Source organism: Peromyscus leucopus, chromosome 4, assembly GCF_004664715.2.
Source record: "Peromyscus leucopus breed LL Stock chromosome 4, UCI_PerLeu_2.1, whole genome shotgun sequence".
Classification (NCBI taxonomy): Eukaryota; Metazoa; Chordata; class Mammalia; order Rodentia; family Cricetidae; genus Peromyscus; species Peromyscus leucopus.
In genome coordinates, this window is record NC_051066.1 from 133,632,678 (window position 1) to 133,651,707 (window position 19,030).

Sequence of the window (19,030 nt, forward strand, 5' to 3'; positions counted from 1 at the left end):
AGCAGTGTCTGCCTTATATTAGCTTTATTCCCTACCTGTTTTAATAATTACTGTGTTTTTAAAAGTAGAATATTGGGTCCTTATGGTGGTATTTTATTTGTACTGAAATATGATTTTCATTGTATGTTAATAAATAAAGTTGCCCGGGGGTCAGAGCTATTAGAGCCATAGCAAGAGCGTGGTGGTTGTGGCGCACGCCTTTAATCCCAGCACTTGGTAGAAGAGCTAGGTAGATTTCTGTGTGTTCAGGGATACAGCCAGCATTGGAGACATGCACCTTTAAGACCTGGAGGGCGGTACTTACAGGCAGTGACAAGGCAGTCATGTGTTTGGGTTTACAACCAATGAGAAGGCAGAACAGAAAGACTATTTAAAGACAGACACAGAGGAAGTAGCTCTCTTTCGGGAAGCTAGGAGCACTGCAGGAGGTAAGATTTTAGCTCTGAGCTCTGACCTCTTGACTTTCTCTTTTACATTGGTTCTGTGTTTCTTATTTTAATAAGATGGTTGGTTACATCTACAGGTCCTGCAAGATGACTTAGTGGAAGCTGGGGGGTGGTGACGCACACCTTTAATTCCAGCACTCAGGAGTTAGAGGCAGGCGGATCTCTGAGTTTCAGGCTAGCCTGGTCTACAGAGTGAGTTCCAGGATAGCCAGGGCTACACAGAAGAAACTCTATCTCAGAAAAAAAAAGAGAAAGGAAGAAAGAGAGGGAGAAAGAGGGAGAGAGTGATGTAGTGGGTAAAGCACTTGCTACCAAGTCTGACAAGCTAAGTTCAATCCCCATGACCCACATGGTTGAGGAAAAGAATCACTAACTCTTGTAGTTTATCCTCTTACTTCCATACTCATACTAAATAAAAAAAAATTTTAATAAAAAAAAGCAAATTCTTTAGATTTTTAATTTGGTTATGAAAGTAGTGATTTTGGATTGTGAGAATGTACATTTGCATTTCTTTACCTTTTCTAACTATATAACTACCTTTCTCTACCTCGCTAGGGATTGAACCTAGAGCCTAATGCTAAGCTACCTCTGCACATATTAAACATTCAACTACTCTTAAATGGGAATAGTAATTCTTTGAGCACTCAATCTACACAGCTGTGCAGTTACAGAAAGTTTTGCCCACTGACAGTTCTGAAAACAGTTCTCTGATGGTTGCCTTAGATGGCTATAAAGCATCTTCGAGCTAAGTCCCACACTCTACAACACAGCTGCTTAGACAGCGGGGAGTCTCTGAGGTTCTTGTAAGACATCACATAATTTGATAAGATAGTTGTCTAGAAAGATGGTGTTTTACTTCCTGACAAAGTTTAGCAGGACTTCCCCCTTAGACAGTCCTTAAAGCTGGTTTTGGACAAACGGGATCATACCCTTTCCTACGAGGTCTTAGACTAAGATGAGAGCACACTCTAACTGAATTACACTCACTTGTGCTTGCATTGCTGCATAAGCCCAGAGTTTTAGATGCCAGACTCAGCTGTGCTATGGAGCCTGCCCATAGTCACAGAATCAGATACCTTCCAAAATAGTGCAGCCAAGCAACGGCATTACTTACCATTCTCTATCCAGTCAATGCCCTTCATCTTGAGCTCACTGGGATCCACATACTTTGATAAGATCCCTAAACACAAGACAATAAGCTTAGACTTTGACTTTTAGAAACTATATGTTTTTCATTTTTATCACTTAATAATCTAAGCCTATTAAGATGGCAGAATTAGACTTTTGTTAATAAGGCAAATTCAAAACAATAAATTCCAGCCAGGCTTTCTGGTTCACACCTGTAATCCCAACACTTGAGAAGCTCAGGTGTGAGAATTGCCGTGAGTTCCAAGTTAGCCTTGAGGATACAATGAAACTATCTCAAAAGCTAAGCAGAGCCTTGAGTGGTAACCTACATCTTTAATCCTAGCATTCAGGGAGCAGAGGCAGGTGGATCTATCTGAGTTCAAGGCAAGCTTGGTCTACATATCAGTTTCAGACAAGCCAGGGCTATATAGTAAAAAACCTGTTTCAAAAAATAACCAAAATAATAAGGGACAGAAGCCAGGAAGATGGCTTAAAGAGCTAATGTGCTTGCTCATGAACCTGACATCCTGAGTTCAATTTCCAGATTCACAGTGGATGGAGAGCTAACTCTTATGAGCTCTCTGACCTCCACATATCCACCGTGTCACCTACATGCTATGTCACCTACAAGCATACACACACACACACACACACACACACACACACACACACACACACAGAGTTTTAAATATTAAAATAATATTCCAAAATACTTATTGGTCAATAATGTGGTTTCTTCTTCCTTGAAAGTGTTTTCAAGGTCATCTACATAAAGATCATGCCTGATACTGTAAGTCTGGTTTGAAGTTTGTGGCAGAGGAGGTCAGGCCCTAGCAGAGAAGATATCATTTTTGCTTTGCTAGAGGGATTATTGTGGCCATCAAATTGTCTAATAAATACTTAGATTTATGCTCATAGATTAGTGCTGCTGTCAGCTTTGGTCAGAGAAGGGGTTTTTTTGTGTGTGGCGGGGAGTGGGTAGGCATATTATTGGAGAAACTCATTGTGTCAGAGTGCTGAAAAGAAGACTATTGAGTGTGAGCCCTGAAACATCTGTCTCCCCAACCTGGGCTCAGGAAACACTGGAGAAGAGGGAGCTGAAGGAAGGTCTGAGTGAAGGAACAGGTGTGTTGTAGAATATGTCTTCTAGACATTGTACTCATGAGCTCACAGCAGCAGTGATGGCCTGCATAAGACCTGCACAAAACTGGGCCTACCAGTATTCTGTCACCAAGGACTTAGGAGTCCCCACATACCCTTGAGGATTTCTAGGCAGTTCCTGGGGTAAGGGGTTTATAAAGTCCTACACCTCCCTGAGGATCTATAGGTAGTTAATGGTTGCTTAAAGGAGTAACGTGAAGTAAGAAACATTTTCCTTAGTGCTAGTCACTGAGTTACTCAGGCTCCTGTAAATAGCCCTTTACCCATGTTCCTATAGTAACCCTAATTAAACTCATTAAGTCACCAAAATAAAAGACATGAAAGTAGAAGAGAGACTATTTGGGAAGAAGGGGATAAATGGGAATGGGTGTGGGATAAGCGGGTTATGGTGCAAATATGACTGTAATACATTCTATGTAAAGAAAAGACTGGGGATACTCAACACAAGGTGGGAAGGTATAGGATAATGTAAGTATACAAATCAAAGTTTTCTTTTACCTATAAACAAGACAGCTGTTCTTCTGATGGGAAGTTTTGGATCCTTGGAATACATTAGTGTTTGGTCTAGGATGTTTATTTTCCCCTTGCTTTTTTCTCCCTAAGTTGATGGGAAGAGTATATAACAATAAAGTAGCAGGTGAGTACAGCAGTGCCTGATTTACTGTAGTGAACGTCACTGTGACTGCTTTGCCATGATAGCAAGCCCCTGTAAAGTTAGGTCCTCGGAATCCCCACTGTGCACACCTGTCCATGACACCTTTAAGTCACCCTGGCTTCTCTGCACCTCTGTCTTCTCGCCTCTAAATGCACCTTGAGTTTAACTTCATACCAGCTCTTCCTGCCTCATCAGCCTGGCTCTGAGGACTCTGTAGGCTTCTTTTCCTGGCACATATTATTTTCCATTTGGAGTTTCTATTTTCGTTTCTTAGAAGTTTTCAGTCTCCTTACTCATTTGCAGGTGCCAAACTAGAAGTTTTAAAACTGGGTTGCCATGACCTGCTACACAGAGGATGCATTTTTCTTTCTGGGTAAATGAGTGCACCTTTCAAGGGCCTCTTGGAAGGATAAGCACCTCACAAACAGAGAGACAAGAATTATTTCTCATAGAGCTTAAATCTGACATGGACAGTTTGCACTTTTACCCATTGGGAACAGCAAATTTCTTGTTGGAAATATTGTCATTAATGCATCAACTATAGGTAATGGCTGAAGTTCAGAGACCTAATACCCAGGAAAAAGGCAAAGGAGCTATACTATGCTTTCTAGCCCTGTAAGCTTGATGAGAAGAGACCATGGAGGTTTTAGAAATGTAGAAGATTCCTAGAAGTCTCCAGAGAATTCAATATGGGATCCAGGTGGTTCTACCATAATTGCTGTCTAGAAAACTATGCATGGGCCGTCTAACGCTACCATAGATCATATAGGCTTTGCTGGGTTTGTAAAGAGAAGATTCTATCTGGATCTCAGGGCTAGTAACATGCTGCCCTCTTCTTATCTGCTCTTCTTATGGCAATTCTTGCTTAGGGACTATGCTCTAATGGAAAATAAGACAATCCACTATATGAAGCAAAGGGCTATAGACATGAAGACAATGTATAATTATTTCAGTTCAGCTCACAAAGTCTCATTATGTAGCTCTGGGTGGCCTGGAACAGCTTGGCTTGAACTTACAGAAATCCACCTACCTCTGCCTCCTGAGTGCTGGGATTAAAGGTGTGTGCCACCAAGCCTAGCCCAAGTAAAAAATTTTGACTAGCTACTATCAGTCTGACCTTGTAGTTTTTGATGCAATTAGTGGGGCTCTCTAGTTTATCAGTCATTTTGTTATTCCTATTTTGAAACTAGGTCTTACTCTATAGCTCAACTTATCCTTAAATTCACACTGAGCCTCCTGACTCAGCCTCCTGAGTGATATTATTACAGGAATGTCTCACCACACCTTGTACCACCAGCTTTTTGCATATATGAAGAAATGTGTTAGTAGCAAATTTGTTAGCTAGTGAAATGGCCCTGTGGGTAAAAGTGCTTGCCATGCACGCCTGAGGACTCAAGTTTGACCCCTGGAAGCCAGATATGTAATTCCAGCATTCCTACAGTGAGATGGGAGATGGAGACTGGAGACTCTCACAATGTGGAAGGCAAGAACTGACTCCTGAAAGTTGCCCACTGACTTCTACTTGCACTCTGTGGCAGACTCAATGTGTGTGTACACACACACACATACACACACACACACACACACAATTTTTTAAGTGCATCTGTGACTAATTGGGGGAACTATAGAAAAGAGATGTACCTAACTGAACAATTCATGGAGAGCAACTACTGCTGTGAAAGGGTGGGATGGGAACTGTTTCCCGCATGCCGTGTGTCTCCATTAAAAAATATCAGAAAAAACAAAGCCACTATTTCTCACATACAAAGAATTTGCAGACCCTTCTGACTTCGTTTGGTTTGATGTATAAGGGATCTTTGCAGTACACTTCTCGGGGCAGCTTCCATTTCAGGAACTGGGCACATACAGTTAGCACTTGTCTACTCTCCTGTGGGGAGAAGAGTATAACAGGTCAGCATTTTCAAACACTCTTTAACTGAGGTACATTTTCTTTAGGAAAACTAAGACCAAAGTCTAATGTGAAAGTTGATAATTCCAGAATTACTCTGGGTGAGGTGAGGAAAGGGGGTGAACTGGCATTCTGCCTTCCTCCTGAAGACCCTAAAGGACTCATAAACGTGCAAGGTACCATAAAGGATGTAGCAACCAGTGTCTGGTTGCAGCAATTTGTAGATATGTAGTGTCTAACCCAGGTGCCCACACTAGGTTTTTATACCCTTAAGAAATTTTCACATGCATGCACTAAAGTGCTTGTTGCAGCACTATCATCATGAAAACCAAATACTGTCTCAGTGTCCTGGACTAGGAGAATGGGGTAAATTTTAGATTAAATGATGCAACTCCACATAACACTGAAAGTAAATGATCTACAGCCTTACAATAAAAATATCATAAATACAATGTTAAGCAAATATACTGAGAGATTTACAGAAATACACAACATAAGTTTAAAACATTTCTTAGAGCATTGGTTCTGTCCTAACATAGTTTAACACCCACCTCTCTGCTCAGACTCTTCTCTGAAGAGCTCAGCTTAGCTAGAAGTTGTTTAAGTTTGTAGGAAAATAAACTCAGAGCCTTGGTGGCTCTAGGCCTTTTCTGATTACCAAGGGATGGCAGATTGGAGGGAGGTATTAGCACCATGTACCTGTGAGCCCCAAAGATGCTTCCCATCACCTGGATGACAAGGTCTGAGCTATACTTTTACTGAGGTCTGAAATGGTTCTCATTTATGGCTACAGAGCTATAGACATTTTCACACAAGGTATGAGGGACCACATAAATCTTCAGTCCTATTTCTAAGCTCCCCTGCCCCCAAGACAGGGTCTCACTATGTAGTCCTGGAACTTGGTCTCTACAGACCAGGCTGGCCTCAAACTCAGAGGCCACCTGCCTCTGCTCCTGAGTGCTGGGATTAAAGGCGTGTGCCACTATCACCTCTGGCTGTTTCTAAGTTTTTTTTAAATTAGACTTTCATTTCTGTATGGGGGAACACAAAGACTGATCTCCAGAATTCTACCAGAATCCTTGTGGTCTAAATGTTCCTCCCTGGAATGATATAACTAGTGATCATGGTTAGCATAACGGACTGAGTAAGCTTAAACACTCTGTGCGTGTGTGTTAACTGTACTGGTGGTTGAATCCAGAAACTCACATGTGATAGGCAAGCACTCTACCACTGAGCTGTATTTCCAGCCCTTTTACTTTATTTTTATTAAAAAATTTTAATTACATCTATCTATATATTTCTATCTCTCTATCTATCTCTCTATCTATCCAACTACCTATCTCCCTGTCTCTACATGTGCTTGTATGAATCATTTCCTCTCCTTCCATCTGTGGGTTCCAGTTGTCAGGCTTGGCAGCAAGTACCTTTACCTACTGAGTCATCTTGCCAGCCTTACTCTTTTAAGTTATCCACACTGGCCCTGAACTTGAAAGCCTCCTGCCTCAGCCTCCCAAGTAGCTGAGATTACACATCTATGCCATTATGCCCAGCCTGAACACATACAGTTAATACTAGGTGGCTTAAATGAAAAACCACAATTCTTACAGCAAAACCCTTGGAAGCCTTAGGAGAAATAAAGTCTCCAGATGGTCTAGAGAGGATATGTAGCTAGAGTTTTCCTGCCTTGCCCACAGTCAGGACAAATCTTTGTCACCTGCCAGTCCCACAGCCGCTCAGACCCAACCAAGTAAACACAGAGACTTATATTGCTTACAAACTGTATGGCCGTGGCAGGCTACTTGCTAACTCTTCTTATATCTTTTTTTTTTTTTTTTGGTTTTTTCGAGACAGGGTTTCTCTGTGTAGCTTTGCGCCTTTCCTGGAGCTCACTTGGTAGTCCAGGCTGGCCTCGAACTCACAGAGATCCGCCTGGCTCTGCCTCCCGAGTGCTGGGATTAAAGGCGTGCGCCACCACGCCCGGCTCTCTTCTTATATCTTAAATTAATCCATTTCCATAAATCTATACCTTGCCATGTGGCTCATGGCTTACTGGCATTTTCACATGCTGCTTGTCCTGGCAGCAGCTGGCAGTGACTCCTGCCTTCCTGTTCTTTCTTTTTTCCTCTCTGTTAGTCCCGCCTATACTTCCTGCCTAGCCACTGGCCAATCAGTGTTTTATTTATTGACCAATCAGAGCAACACATTTGCCATACAGAACATCCCACAGCAAGGGTACTCTCTAACTTAACTCCAACACACTCCATGTCTCAGGGCCGTGAAAGAAAAGAACATGTTTGTCATCAACACAGTTTATTGAGTTGAGCATTCGTTTTCAGGCTCTGTGCTAGGCTACAAAGTGATAATAAACACTTCTTGCCCCTAACAACCATATTTTGCTAAACAAAAATTAAGAGTTTGATTCCTCACAATTTACTCAGGGAAATGACTGATATGTGGTTTTGTGCCAGAGGACGTAAGAAAGTGCCTGCAAAGTCTGTGCCCTCAAGGATATAAACACTGTTTGCAGAGCTAGATCTAAACTAGAGTTATTCGTGGCTAAAAAGAACTGACATTACCTTAGCTATTTCATCATTGTCGTCCTGAGAAAACAGAAGTAGTGGGACCAAGCTCTCCAGGACGTGGGTCTCCACACACTTCTTATCTGTGTGTCTCACAGCCTTTATGGAGGCTCCAAAGAGAGTCATGGAGAAACGATGGATGCCATGTCTCACCTAAGAATGGGGGATTCAGAAGGAAACAGCCCACTGAACATGCTCATACTAGCTTATAAGAAGAACTCCAGGGGTCTGGCCCATCAGTCTTAACATAAAGCTATCTAGCTGCATATAGTTGAGGGCAAGAAATCAACTGTACAGGGAGACAGCAAGACCTGTGTTTGGTGTTCTTGTTTCTGAACTGTACAAGCAAGAAACAGGTAATGCCACCTGTTGCTGAAAAAGTTTGTAACCAATACTGGTTTTAATCACTCACATAAGCTCTTTTGCTAAAATTCAAAACCCTAGCTAGCATATACTAAGGATGCTGGTCAATGTGCTTTATGTGTTTCTTTTAGAAATCTCTGTGATTTGGGACAAGGATGTAAGTACAGCCATCATTTTGACCCACTTCTTTCTTTCTTTCCTTCCTTTCCTTGTGACCCATTTCTTTTTCTTTTTCTTTTCTTTTTTTTTTTTTTTTGTCTTTCGAGACAGGCTTTCTCTGTGTAGCTTTGGCACCTTTTCTGGAACTCACTCTGTATCCCAGGCTGGCCTCGAACTCACAGAGATTCGCCTGCCTCCTGAGTGCTGGGATTAAAGGTGTGTGCCACCACCGCCTGGCTTATGACCCATTTCTTACTGTTCCTTATCTTCTCCTTCCCACAGAGTAAGGTAATGTCTTGGTAAGTCTGTGTGTCTCCATCTTTTTTTTTTTTTTTTTTTTTTTGAGATAGAGTTTCTTTGTGTAGTCCTAGCCATTCTGGACCAGGCTGGCCTCAAACTCTGTGATTCATCTGCTTCCGCCTCCTGAGTACTGGGATTGAAGGCATGCACCAAGAGCACCCTGCTATGTCTCAAGATTTTTTAAGTCTGAAAAACTAATAATATCAGTCCAGAAAAGCAGGACGTCACAGATTATCTGGAAGGGTCTTGAGGAAGAAGATCTAAAAGGCCTCTAAAAATAAAAAATTCCATTTGTAAATAAAATGGCTTTTTATGGTCTCAAAATCTACTAGCTGGTAGGTACCCGCCCTCTAGGGAGGAATCTTTTCTCTCATTGTCTTACATCACCAAATAAGGAGAACAGGATCTTCATCAGGGTAGCCAAGGTGGTGGAGTCTAGTGTCTTGACAAGCTTCATCAGTATCTGGATGGCCAACAGAACGATCCTCTCATCGGTCTCCTGTAAGCTATCTAAGATGCATGGTATTGCTCCTTTGATGTCTTCTCTCTGTGTGTCCAAAAGCAGCCATGACCTCCTCTCCTGGTAGCACATTATCTAATTCTAAATGGAGGGATTCTACACAGACTTAAGTAACCTGGTGCTTGTGAATTTCTGGTAACTCTGGTGTTAAAGAGGGCATGCCTATTGTAGAGGAGGGGGAGGAGCTATTGTGAATTGCTTCATAAAACAGAGGTGGGACCAGGTGAGGGAGGACCAGGGATATACTCTTGGCTTTACTTTAAGGAAAGGCTCTCCCAACCAAGAAAAAAAAGTGGAATGGCCAGCTCAGACCACAGTGAGTTCTCCATCATAGAAGTTATTCAAACATAGGCTTGAAAACTCCTTGATAGAGATTAAGCAGGGTTTGACTGAGGATCCTTAAAAGCCCTCCCCATTCTAAACTCCTACAAGGAAGCAATTTCAGGATTTTAAAACGTGTGTGTGTGTGTGTGTGTGTGTGTACAAATATACATAAGTACAATAAACAAATGTTCATGCATCCAATCAGCTACAGTTAGCATATACTAGCATTTGTCATTTTTGTTCCATATATTTATAAAATAAATGCATCTCAAGTGGCAAAATTAAAGCTTCAGGGTTACTTCTGACTGAGGCATAGTTTTTTTTCTTTCTTTCTTTTTTAGTTTTTCAAGACAGGATTGGTTTGTGTAGCTTTGGCTGTCCTGGAACTTGCTCTGTAGACCAGCCTGGCCTCAAACTCACAGAGATCCTCCTGCCTCTACCTCCCAAGTGCCTGGATTAAAGGCATGTGCCACCACAGCTCAGTGGAGGCATAGTTTTCTAATGAGACATGTGGAAGATCATGAATGACAGTGATTTCTGTCATAGATAATAAATATCCTGGAGTATCCAAGCAGGACAGCATGTTATAAGGCATCAAGCAGGCAGCTGAATATTTCCTACTGTGTTATAGCAATAACCTCACCCACAAAATGCAAGTTTCAAAGTATTATAAATATTTGTGACTTAGAATTTTAAAGTTATTTCATTTTAATAGTACCCACATAACTTCTAGGTATAAAATTAGAGGTATAGATGGATGTACAGTGATAAAGGCCTTCCCCCATTCACTCCTGCCCCAACGCTCCCAGTTCCTCCTCCCTGAGTTTCTTGGGTATCTTTGGCGTTATCTATTTACTATTATGTATCTATTACCAGTAAATGAGTGGTCAAAGGTCCTTTTACCATCTCTCGGTGTCTGACAAGATTGTGTAGTCCCCTCAGTGCAAGAATCCTGAAGAGCTTATTCTCATCATACAGCCAGTCTTTCAGGCGGGCAGTAGAGTATAACCTGGGCAACCTCCTGGCCATTGGACTCTTTAAGAGCTGAAAGAAATGAACTTGAAGCTTTTCTCCTTGAAGGGAACTACCTTCCCACCAACTCCAATGGACATTTCCCTTGGAGACCCCACGTTTCTGCAGAGACAGTACAGGGGATGCTGGAGCAGGAACACAGGGGAAGCTGACAATGGGGAGAGGAGACGACTTCAAGGCTTGCATTTCGAGAGAGCATCTGCTGCACACACAGAACAGACCCCAGCCTATCCCGAAGCTAAACACAGCATAGGAATGAGGTTCTACTGCTTTCTGGGTTCCAGATTCCAGCACCTACAGAGCGCTTACCTCTACAAAAAAGCCTGCAGATGTGAGTTTGTGTTTATCATTCCCTCGGTTAATCAAAGGGACTAACAAGTACATGATCTTATATGCAAAGAATTGACTTCGTTCCAGCAAGGCACTGTAAAACAGACCAACAGAAAACTCTCAGACATATGCCCACCCAGATGACATTTTCCCAGGGTCAGGCCCTCCCAAGTTTTTACGTTGCTTCAGGTATTCAAAAGGTCAAGCCAGGGCCTTTTTTCTGGTTAATTTACAGATACTATAGCTAGGCATGATGGTACACACCTTTAATCCCAACACTTGGGAGGCAGAGGCAGGAGGATCACTATGAGTTTGAGGCTAGCCTGGTCTAGAAGAGAGAGAGTTCCAGGCCAGGGACACAGTGAAACCCTGCCTCAAAAACATTAAGCTATTGTATACTCTGTTACGGCTTTAGTTACTGTGATTTTTTTTTTTTTAAGGGGAAAATAAAACAATGCTGCTTTCTGGAGAGAATGAATATATTAGAATGAGGAATCTTACTTGGCAAGGAGGAATACTCCCTGAAGATGGCATTCTCCCTTCAGAAGAGTCCATCCATTATTCTTTTCCATGATGCTGAATTCCTGCCAGCACGATGTTCTGAGGAGGAGAGTCTTTGTTGCTTGTATGGCGAAGCTAAGTTGAGCAAAAACAAGCATGGATGGAAAGAAAAGGCCTGCCAATCACTGGGATGGGCCCGGGGCTGTACTGTAATCCACCCTATTCTAGAGTTCCTAAAGATGCTTCATGTATAGTAACTGGAAAGGCCTTCCACATAAATCTCAACAGAAAAAAAGTTTAACTTGATTTTGTTTCTCAAGGAGTTTGGAAGGAGATCTATGATTCAGCAACTGATTCGGAATGCTAAATGGATACCCACTGCATTAAAAAATTATTTTTATTTTATGAGTATGAGTTAGCCTGCAGTTCTGTGCACCACGTGCAGTGCCCATGGAGGGCAGAAGAGAGGGTGTTGGATCCCCTAGACCTAGAGTTACAGATGGTTATGAGCTGCCATGTGGTGCTGGAAACTGAGCCTGGGTCCTCTGCAAGAGCAGCAAGTGCCCTTAATCTCTAAACCATTGATCCATTGATTAAAATTTTTTTGAGGTAAAATTTAAGGCTAGGTATTTGGCTGAGTTAGTAGAACACCTGCCTAGCCTGCTCTATGTCCTGGGTTTGATCACCGTCACTTCAGAAACCAGACATGGTGGTACATGCCTGGACCCCCAGCATCTGGGAGCTAGAAGGATCAGTAGTTCAAGGTCATCCTAAGCTACAAAGTGAGTTTGAGGCTGGCTTGTAGGACATGAGACCCTGTTTCAAAAAGAGAAAGAAAAAGATTTATACTTCCCTGTAATATTTACCAGTATAACTTAAAAGTACTTCTTGAATAGCCATCCCATCATAGCTTCAAGAGCAAGTTAGAGCTGGAATGGTTCTTGGAGATAACCGGCCCAATCTCCTCAGTTACAGAAAAGGAAACTAAGACACAGAACAGTGGGTTGGCCCAGGGTATGCAGCTTATTAAACAGACGCATGAGAACTACTGTCACTTAGCCTGGTCTGAGTATCCCATGGTATGGCATTTCCTCCCAAAAGATCTGTGTGTCAGCAGCACCAGAAATGTCTACCAAGACCTGCTTGAGGAACTGAAAAATCTCTCCCAGCCATATCCCAGAAATAAGGAATCATTTCACTGGATCAATCCAGTTTGGGAGGCTGATTTACTGGTTTTTGTCTCTACTTGCTCTGTAAAGGAAGAGGGCAGCACAGCATCACACATTATCTGCCAGGCACCTACAGTGGAATTTAACACTGGTGCCAAGAAAACTAAAGGCAGCAAATATTCCTGGGCATTTCATCTTGAGGACTGTGGACCTGCATTCACTCAGTCAGGACCACATCTATCCTGTGTCTGCTACAATGCCCCAGACTCTGTAAGTGTTCAGATAAATGAAATCAATGAGCAATACCACAAAGGTGAGACCTCCATTGGTATTCCCTGTTCTGCATACAGGCCACTTGGGATGTTGACATCAGACATGGTGAGGCCGATGCTGTGGTGAATCTGGATGAGCAGTGTCATCAAAAGCTGAGGAAAGAGTCGGAATGCAGCTGCTCGAAATTTGTTTCCCAAAAGCACCTCATAAAGGGCATCTGTTACCTGGGGTAGAAAAGGCACAGGGAAGACCTGAGTGCCTGTTGGTCCTAACCCTCTGTGTCACAACTAGTCCACAGACAGAACAGCAGTGGAAACTGGTAGAGGGAACAGATGTGAAAGGGAGAATAAGAGTAAAGTGATAATTAGAAGTGAGCTGGGGCATGCTCAGAGTAGAGTGCATGCTTAGTAAGAGGTAGGCCCAGGGTTCAATCCCTAGCACCACATACATATTATACATATGCATGCATGCATACACACACACACACACACACACACACACACACACACACACACGGAGGGTATGTATGTGTGTGTGTGTGTGTCCAATGAGCAGATTTAACATCCAAAAATCATAATTGGAAACTATTAGTACACTTGATTAGATACAACTGAAAACAATAAAACAAATATGTTAGATGACAAGTAACAACTCAGAAAAGTATCTATTTTTGTACCAATGTGTTAATAAAATGCTCTCATCCTTCAGTAAGACAAATGTAAAGACTTGCTGCATTATCTGGGAGCTGATTAGAAATGAGAATATCAAGTCCCTCCCACATCTCCTATATCACAATCTGCATGGTGTAACTTAAATACACATGTATTTGCCCTAACTTCTAAAACTACAGTAACATTTTAGAAAAAAATATTTTGAGACAGGGTTTCTTTGTGTAGACCAGGCTGTCCTTGAACTCACAGAGATCTACCTTGCTCTGCCTCCCGAATGCTGGGATTAAAAGCATGTGCCACCACAGCCCAGCTACATTTTAGAATTTTGAAAAAGCATACATTCATAAGAAAAGAGAATAAAAGAGAAGACTATAGCAAATTAGAAATGCTGAAAGAAATTTGGAAGCTTAAAATACTATGACAATAATTTGGACTGGACAAAGAGGAACCTAAGAGCAGGAGGGGAGGAGCTAAGGTGAGAAGCCCAGCCTGCCAGGAGGCCATGTGGAGGGGGAATCCCAGCACTGGGAAAGCCCAAGTAAGAGGTTCAAAGTCACCCTTCATTACATCGCTATTTTGAGGCCAGCCTGAGCCACCCGAGACCCTTCCTCAAAAAATAAAAGCATGTATACTGATAGGAAGCAGTCTCTGTATGCCCAAGGCCAGAGGTCTGCAGCAGCCCTCTGTACTTCTGTCCAGTTCTGCTGTGAACAAAGACTACTTTAAAAAGAAAATCGGGTGGGAAAACATCAAATACACACATACACAGGCATTTCTAGAAATCTCATTAGGGCAATGAAACAGACTGGGAGCTAAGAATAGTTTTCTTTCTTTCTTTTTTTTTTTTTCCTTTTTGTATATATAAGTGTTAGGTTTTGTTGTTTTTCCTTTTGAAATAAACAAACAAACAAAACTGCTGTCCAGGCTGGACTCTAACTCTTGGGTTCAAATGATATTACTACCTCAGCTTTCTGAGTAGCTGGGATGACAGGCATACAATACTGTCTTGGTTTTAGGTTTGTTTTTTTTAAATCCAAAGATTATGTGACAGAGACTATGTATGACCTGTAAGCCCTAAAATATATATATTTCTTACAAGGCCTAAAATATTCTTTTAGATAGAAAGTTTTCTAACTCTTAATTAAAAGGGCCATTATTTTCTACTTTATATATTATTATGTTTTTAAGCTTTTTTCCACAAGTTTGGGCTACTTGAAGTAGTTTTTAAAGGATAGAAGTAGGAATGTTCATACTATATTACACTCTCCAGCTCCTTCCAGGTCAGAGCCAATGAGATTCACACGGATTTACAGATGAATGTTAGAAACAAATTTCGAAAGAGAACAAAAAGATCACCCTCTGGAGAGGGTGAGTCCTCCTCAAGGGGGAACATTCTGTGCTGACATGAGGGGGCGGAGCAATGGCTTACAGCAACAGCCACATAGGCCATCTTCTCCTGGGTGGCCACATCATGGCATTTCTGCAGCTTTCTCAGGAGCCTCCAGAGGACCCAGGTCGTGTTAGACAGTTCCACCTCCAGGGTTCTCCACAACTCAGCCAGGTGCCTAGAAATCCCAGAACAGCAAGCATCATGAGAAGGGCTTATCCCAGGCCTCCCAGGACCACGACTTTCTGAGCGTCATTTTGGAATCCAACCTTTCTGCATACTGCCTGACAGCGAGGCAGTAACTGAGCTTTTGCTGCCTGGCACTGGCCTACAGCCATTCCTAAACTAGTCTTAAGCAGACTTATCAGTACCTCTGCTTCTGTATCACGGTGTGGTAGTCTGAAGAAAATGGCCCCCAAAGAGAGTGGCACTACTAGGAGGTGTGGCCATGTGGGAGGAAGTGTGTCACCGTGAGGGCGGGCTTTGAGGTCTCTTGTCTCAAGCTTCCCTCAGTGTGACCTGCTGTGGGATGATCTGTATGTCCTGTGGGAGCCCATTCTTGGGTTCTTTGTGGCGTTACCCAGCAGGTCCGTATAGAGGATGATTAGGACCATGGGCCTGAGTGCAGGTGTTTGAGATGGTCTTCACTTGGCTGTGCTGGGGGATGGTCTGTATGTCAAGTTGTTCTGATTGATCAATAAATAAAACCTGATCGGCTGTGGCTAGGCAGGAAGGATAGGCGGGACTAACAGAGAGGAGAAATAAAAGGACAGGAAGGCAGAAGGACTGGCTGCAGCCGCCGCCATGACCAGCAGCATGTGAAGACGCCGATAAGCCACCAGCCACGTGGCGAGGTATAGATTTGTAGAAATGCGTTACTTTAAGATATAAGAATAGTTAACAAGAAGCCTGCCACGGCCATACAGTTTGTAAGCAATATAAGTCTCTGTGTTTACTTGGTTGGGTCTGAGCGGCTGTGGGACTGGCGGGTGACAGAGATTTGTCCTGACTGTGGGCAAGGCAGAAAAACTCAAACTACAGTGACCATCAGTTGACTTCCTGTTGCCTGTAAGACGTAGCACTCTCAGCTCCAGCACCACATCTGCCTGCACTCTGCTGTGCTCCCCACCATGATCATAATGGACTGAACCTCTGAACTGTAAGCGAGCCACCTCAATTAAATCTTTTCTTTGTAAGTATTGCCATGGTCACGGTGTCTCTTCACAGCAACAGTAATTAGGTCACAATCTAGCCACCTCTCACCATTCACCTTTTCCAAATGAACCATAAACATTGATTACCCCAAAGGTCCACACCATTTTCTGAAGTCAGAGGCCTTTTCTCTAGCTCTCTCTTGCCTATCACCTCCCCTTAAGAGAAGATCCAGTGGCCTCTCCTCTGTCAAGTTTCCTGGTGCTTCTCCATGCTTCTCAGCAGAGTTCCTATAACATTTACATTTCTTAATGTAACAAGTTACAGCTTTCCTCAGGATTCCCACACTGGTAGTGCTCTGTGTATGCTCCTCTGAAGGAAGGGATCATATCTGGAGCCCTCACAACCTGGCACAATGTCAGGTTCACAGAAGGCATTCAAAGACACATCTATCCCATGTAGTCTATGGTCCTCATGTGTGAAAAAGGTCAACACCTAAAAATTAACCTCTGATCCTACTTAGATCTTAAAGTAATACATAGTAATTTTTCAAAAAGACTACAAATTTGACATCACAGCTAAGGCCTGCCTGAGAAAAATATTGAAACTTAGTCTCAAAACAAAACTCTCTAGTAACAATTCAAATGCAGGGCCTCAGAGTTAGATAAACACTGTGAAGGAGTGTGGGAGAGGGGAGACTGAGCCTCTTTCTTTCTTTCTTTCTTTCTTTCTTTCTTTCTTTCTTTCTTTCTTTCTTTCTTTTTTTTTTTGGTTTTTTCGAGACAGGGTTTCTCTGTGTAGCTTTGCGCCTTTCCTGGAACTCGCTTTGGAGACCAGGCTGGCTTCGAACTCACAGAGATCCGCCTGGCTCTGCCTCTCGAGTGCTGGGATTAAAGGCGTGCGCCACCACCGCCCGGCCTTTTTCTTTCTTTTAAAAATAAACTTGACTGGGATCTTGCTCTAGCCTGTTTTTGTTGTTGTTGTTTTAACTTCTTGAATTACATTTATTGTGTGTTTTTATATGTATGGGTACCTGTGTACCACCTCACACATGTACAGGTCAGAGGACAATTTTCCAGAGCCAATTCTCATTCCAATTTGTACTTCCTGGGACTCAATCTCAGATCTTCATTTTGGCAGTAAATGCCACTACCTGATGAGACATCTTACCAGCACAAGCCTTTCTTTTTTATCCCAGTGCTGGGGACTTAAATCTAGAGCCTCATGCATATTCAACAACACTCTGCAGTAAACTACATCCCAAAATCAACCCATTATCGATAATTTTCAGTATCTACCTTGTCATCTTTGCATGATATAAAATAATTTTCTTTCTTTCTTTCTTTCTTTCTTTCTTTTCCTTCCTTCCTTCCTTCCTTCCTTCCTTCCTTCCTTCCTTCCTTCCTTTCTTTCTTTCAAATGTGGACTCTTGTCTACCTGAATCACTCTGAACACTGACGCTCTCTGACACTATCCCAACAATCATTCCCTACCTTAGTAATTCTGCCTTTCTGTTGGTTTTGTTTCTAGATGGCTTTCACTTCTGTAGCTAAGACTGTCCTGGAAGGAAATAGATAGACTAGGCTGGCCTCCAATTTACAGTGATCCTCCTGACTCAGCCTCCTGAGTGCTGGGATTACAGGTCTGAGTCATCACAACAGCCTCTAATTTCATAATTCTACTCTGAGAGTAAAACAAAGCAAGAAGAACCCAAGCAAGCCTGAGGGAACGAAGGCCTGAAAGGCACGTGGAACTCTGTAAAAGGCTCACAGCAGAGAAAGTAATCAAATGTCAGAATATGAACATGCATCCTGGAAGGATGTTAAGCAATTCCTATGTTTCTGTGATTCTGAGGCAATTGAATAAAGGACTTTGAGAAACAAAGCCTGGGAGACTCTTCTGGAATGCTCTAATTTGCTGCACATTCTAAGTATGGGAATTAGAAAGCACACAGCCACTGACTCTCAGATTTTAGTAGGAAACAAATCATCTACAGAGTGTATTTAAACCACTGCATTGACGACATGATTCAGCAGGCAGAAGCACCTGATGCCAAGCCTGACCATCTAAGTTTGAACCCCAGTTCCCACATGGTAGATGAAGAGAACTAACTCCCACAAGTTGTATTCTGACCTCCACTCCAGCCATGATTTGTTTGTACCCACTTGAGTGTGTGTGTGTGTGTGTGTGTGCGTGCGCGCGCGCGCGCACACACACACACACACATACACACACTAATAAAATGTGCATGTGTGTGTATGAGAGAGAGAGACAGAGAGAGCTACACGTGGTAGTACATACCTTTAATCCCAGCACTCAGGAGGTAGAGGCAGGAAGATCTCTGTGAGTAAAAGGACAGCCTGAGCTACATAGGACAGCCAGTGCTTCATAGTGAAACCCTGTCTCAAAAAAATAAAATGAAATAAAAATACACAAGAAGTTCAGGAGATGTGAGACAGGAAGCCTGAGAGATCAAGGGCAGCTTTTCAGTGGTTCTCAACCTGTGGGTTGAGATGACCCTTTCACGGGGGTTACTTAAGACCATAAGAAAACATAGATAGTTACATATGATTCACAGCAGTAGCAAAATTATAGTTATGAAGTAGCAATGGTCTACAGAGCAAGTTCCAGGGCAGCTGCACAGAGAAACTCTGTCTTGAAAAACCAAAAAAAGAAGAGAAGGAAAAAAAGGAAGTAGGTCACTAGTGGAAGGGCTTTGAAAGTTATGTCCATCCTGATTCTGGCCTTGCTCTCTGTTTCCTGGTCCTCCAGTGTGTGAACAACGGCTTTACTTAACTCTCCTCTTAGCACACACTGAGCCACTCTGCCGTGTGGTTTTCAGAACGGTAAGAAAAGTTATTAATAAATAACTTTTTGCAACCAGTGTACCAGTCTACCAGAGAGAAGAGATGGGTGGAGCCCTCATAAAACAAAGGGCAGAACTTGAGACTTTCAAGTACCACAGGCCTAT

General features: G+C 42.6%; 1 protein-coding gene across 10 annotated transcripts in view; it reads right to left on the reverse strand.

Moving 5' to 3' along the window:
* Mroh8 (maestro heat like repeat family member 8) overlaps positions 1-19,030 on the reverse strand; it is a 74,728-nt gene that overhangs the window by 6,250 nt on the left and 49,448 nt on the right. For 2 of the 10 annotated variants that reach the window (XM_037205384.1, XM_028855622.2), the window contains exons 13-22: positions 14,950-15,085; positions 12,883-13,073; positions 11,408-11,542; positions 10,886-11,000; positions 10,448-10,588; positions 9,083-9,247; positions 7,876-8,031; positions 5,156-5,278; positions 3,234-3,333; positions 1,561-1,626 (exon numbers count right to left, since the gene is read on the reverse strand). In XM_037205384.1, the coding sequence (XP_037061279.1) occupies positions 1,561-1,626; positions 3,234-3,333; positions 5,156-5,278; positions 7,876-8,031; positions 9,083-9,247; positions 10,448-10,588; positions 10,886-11,000; positions 11,408-11,542; positions 12,883-13,073; positions 14,950-15,085 (1,328 nt within the window). Of the gene's footprint in view, positions 1-1,560; positions 1,627-3,233; positions 3,334-5,155; positions 5,279-7,875; positions 8,032-9,082; positions 9,248-10,447; positions 10,589-10,885; positions 11,001-11,407; positions 11,543-12,882; positions 13,074-14,949; positions 15,086-19,030 lie in introns of those variants that run through there. The other 8 variants (XM_037205387.1, XM_028855623.2, XM_037205385.1 and 5 more) reach the window with 7 other exon arrangements.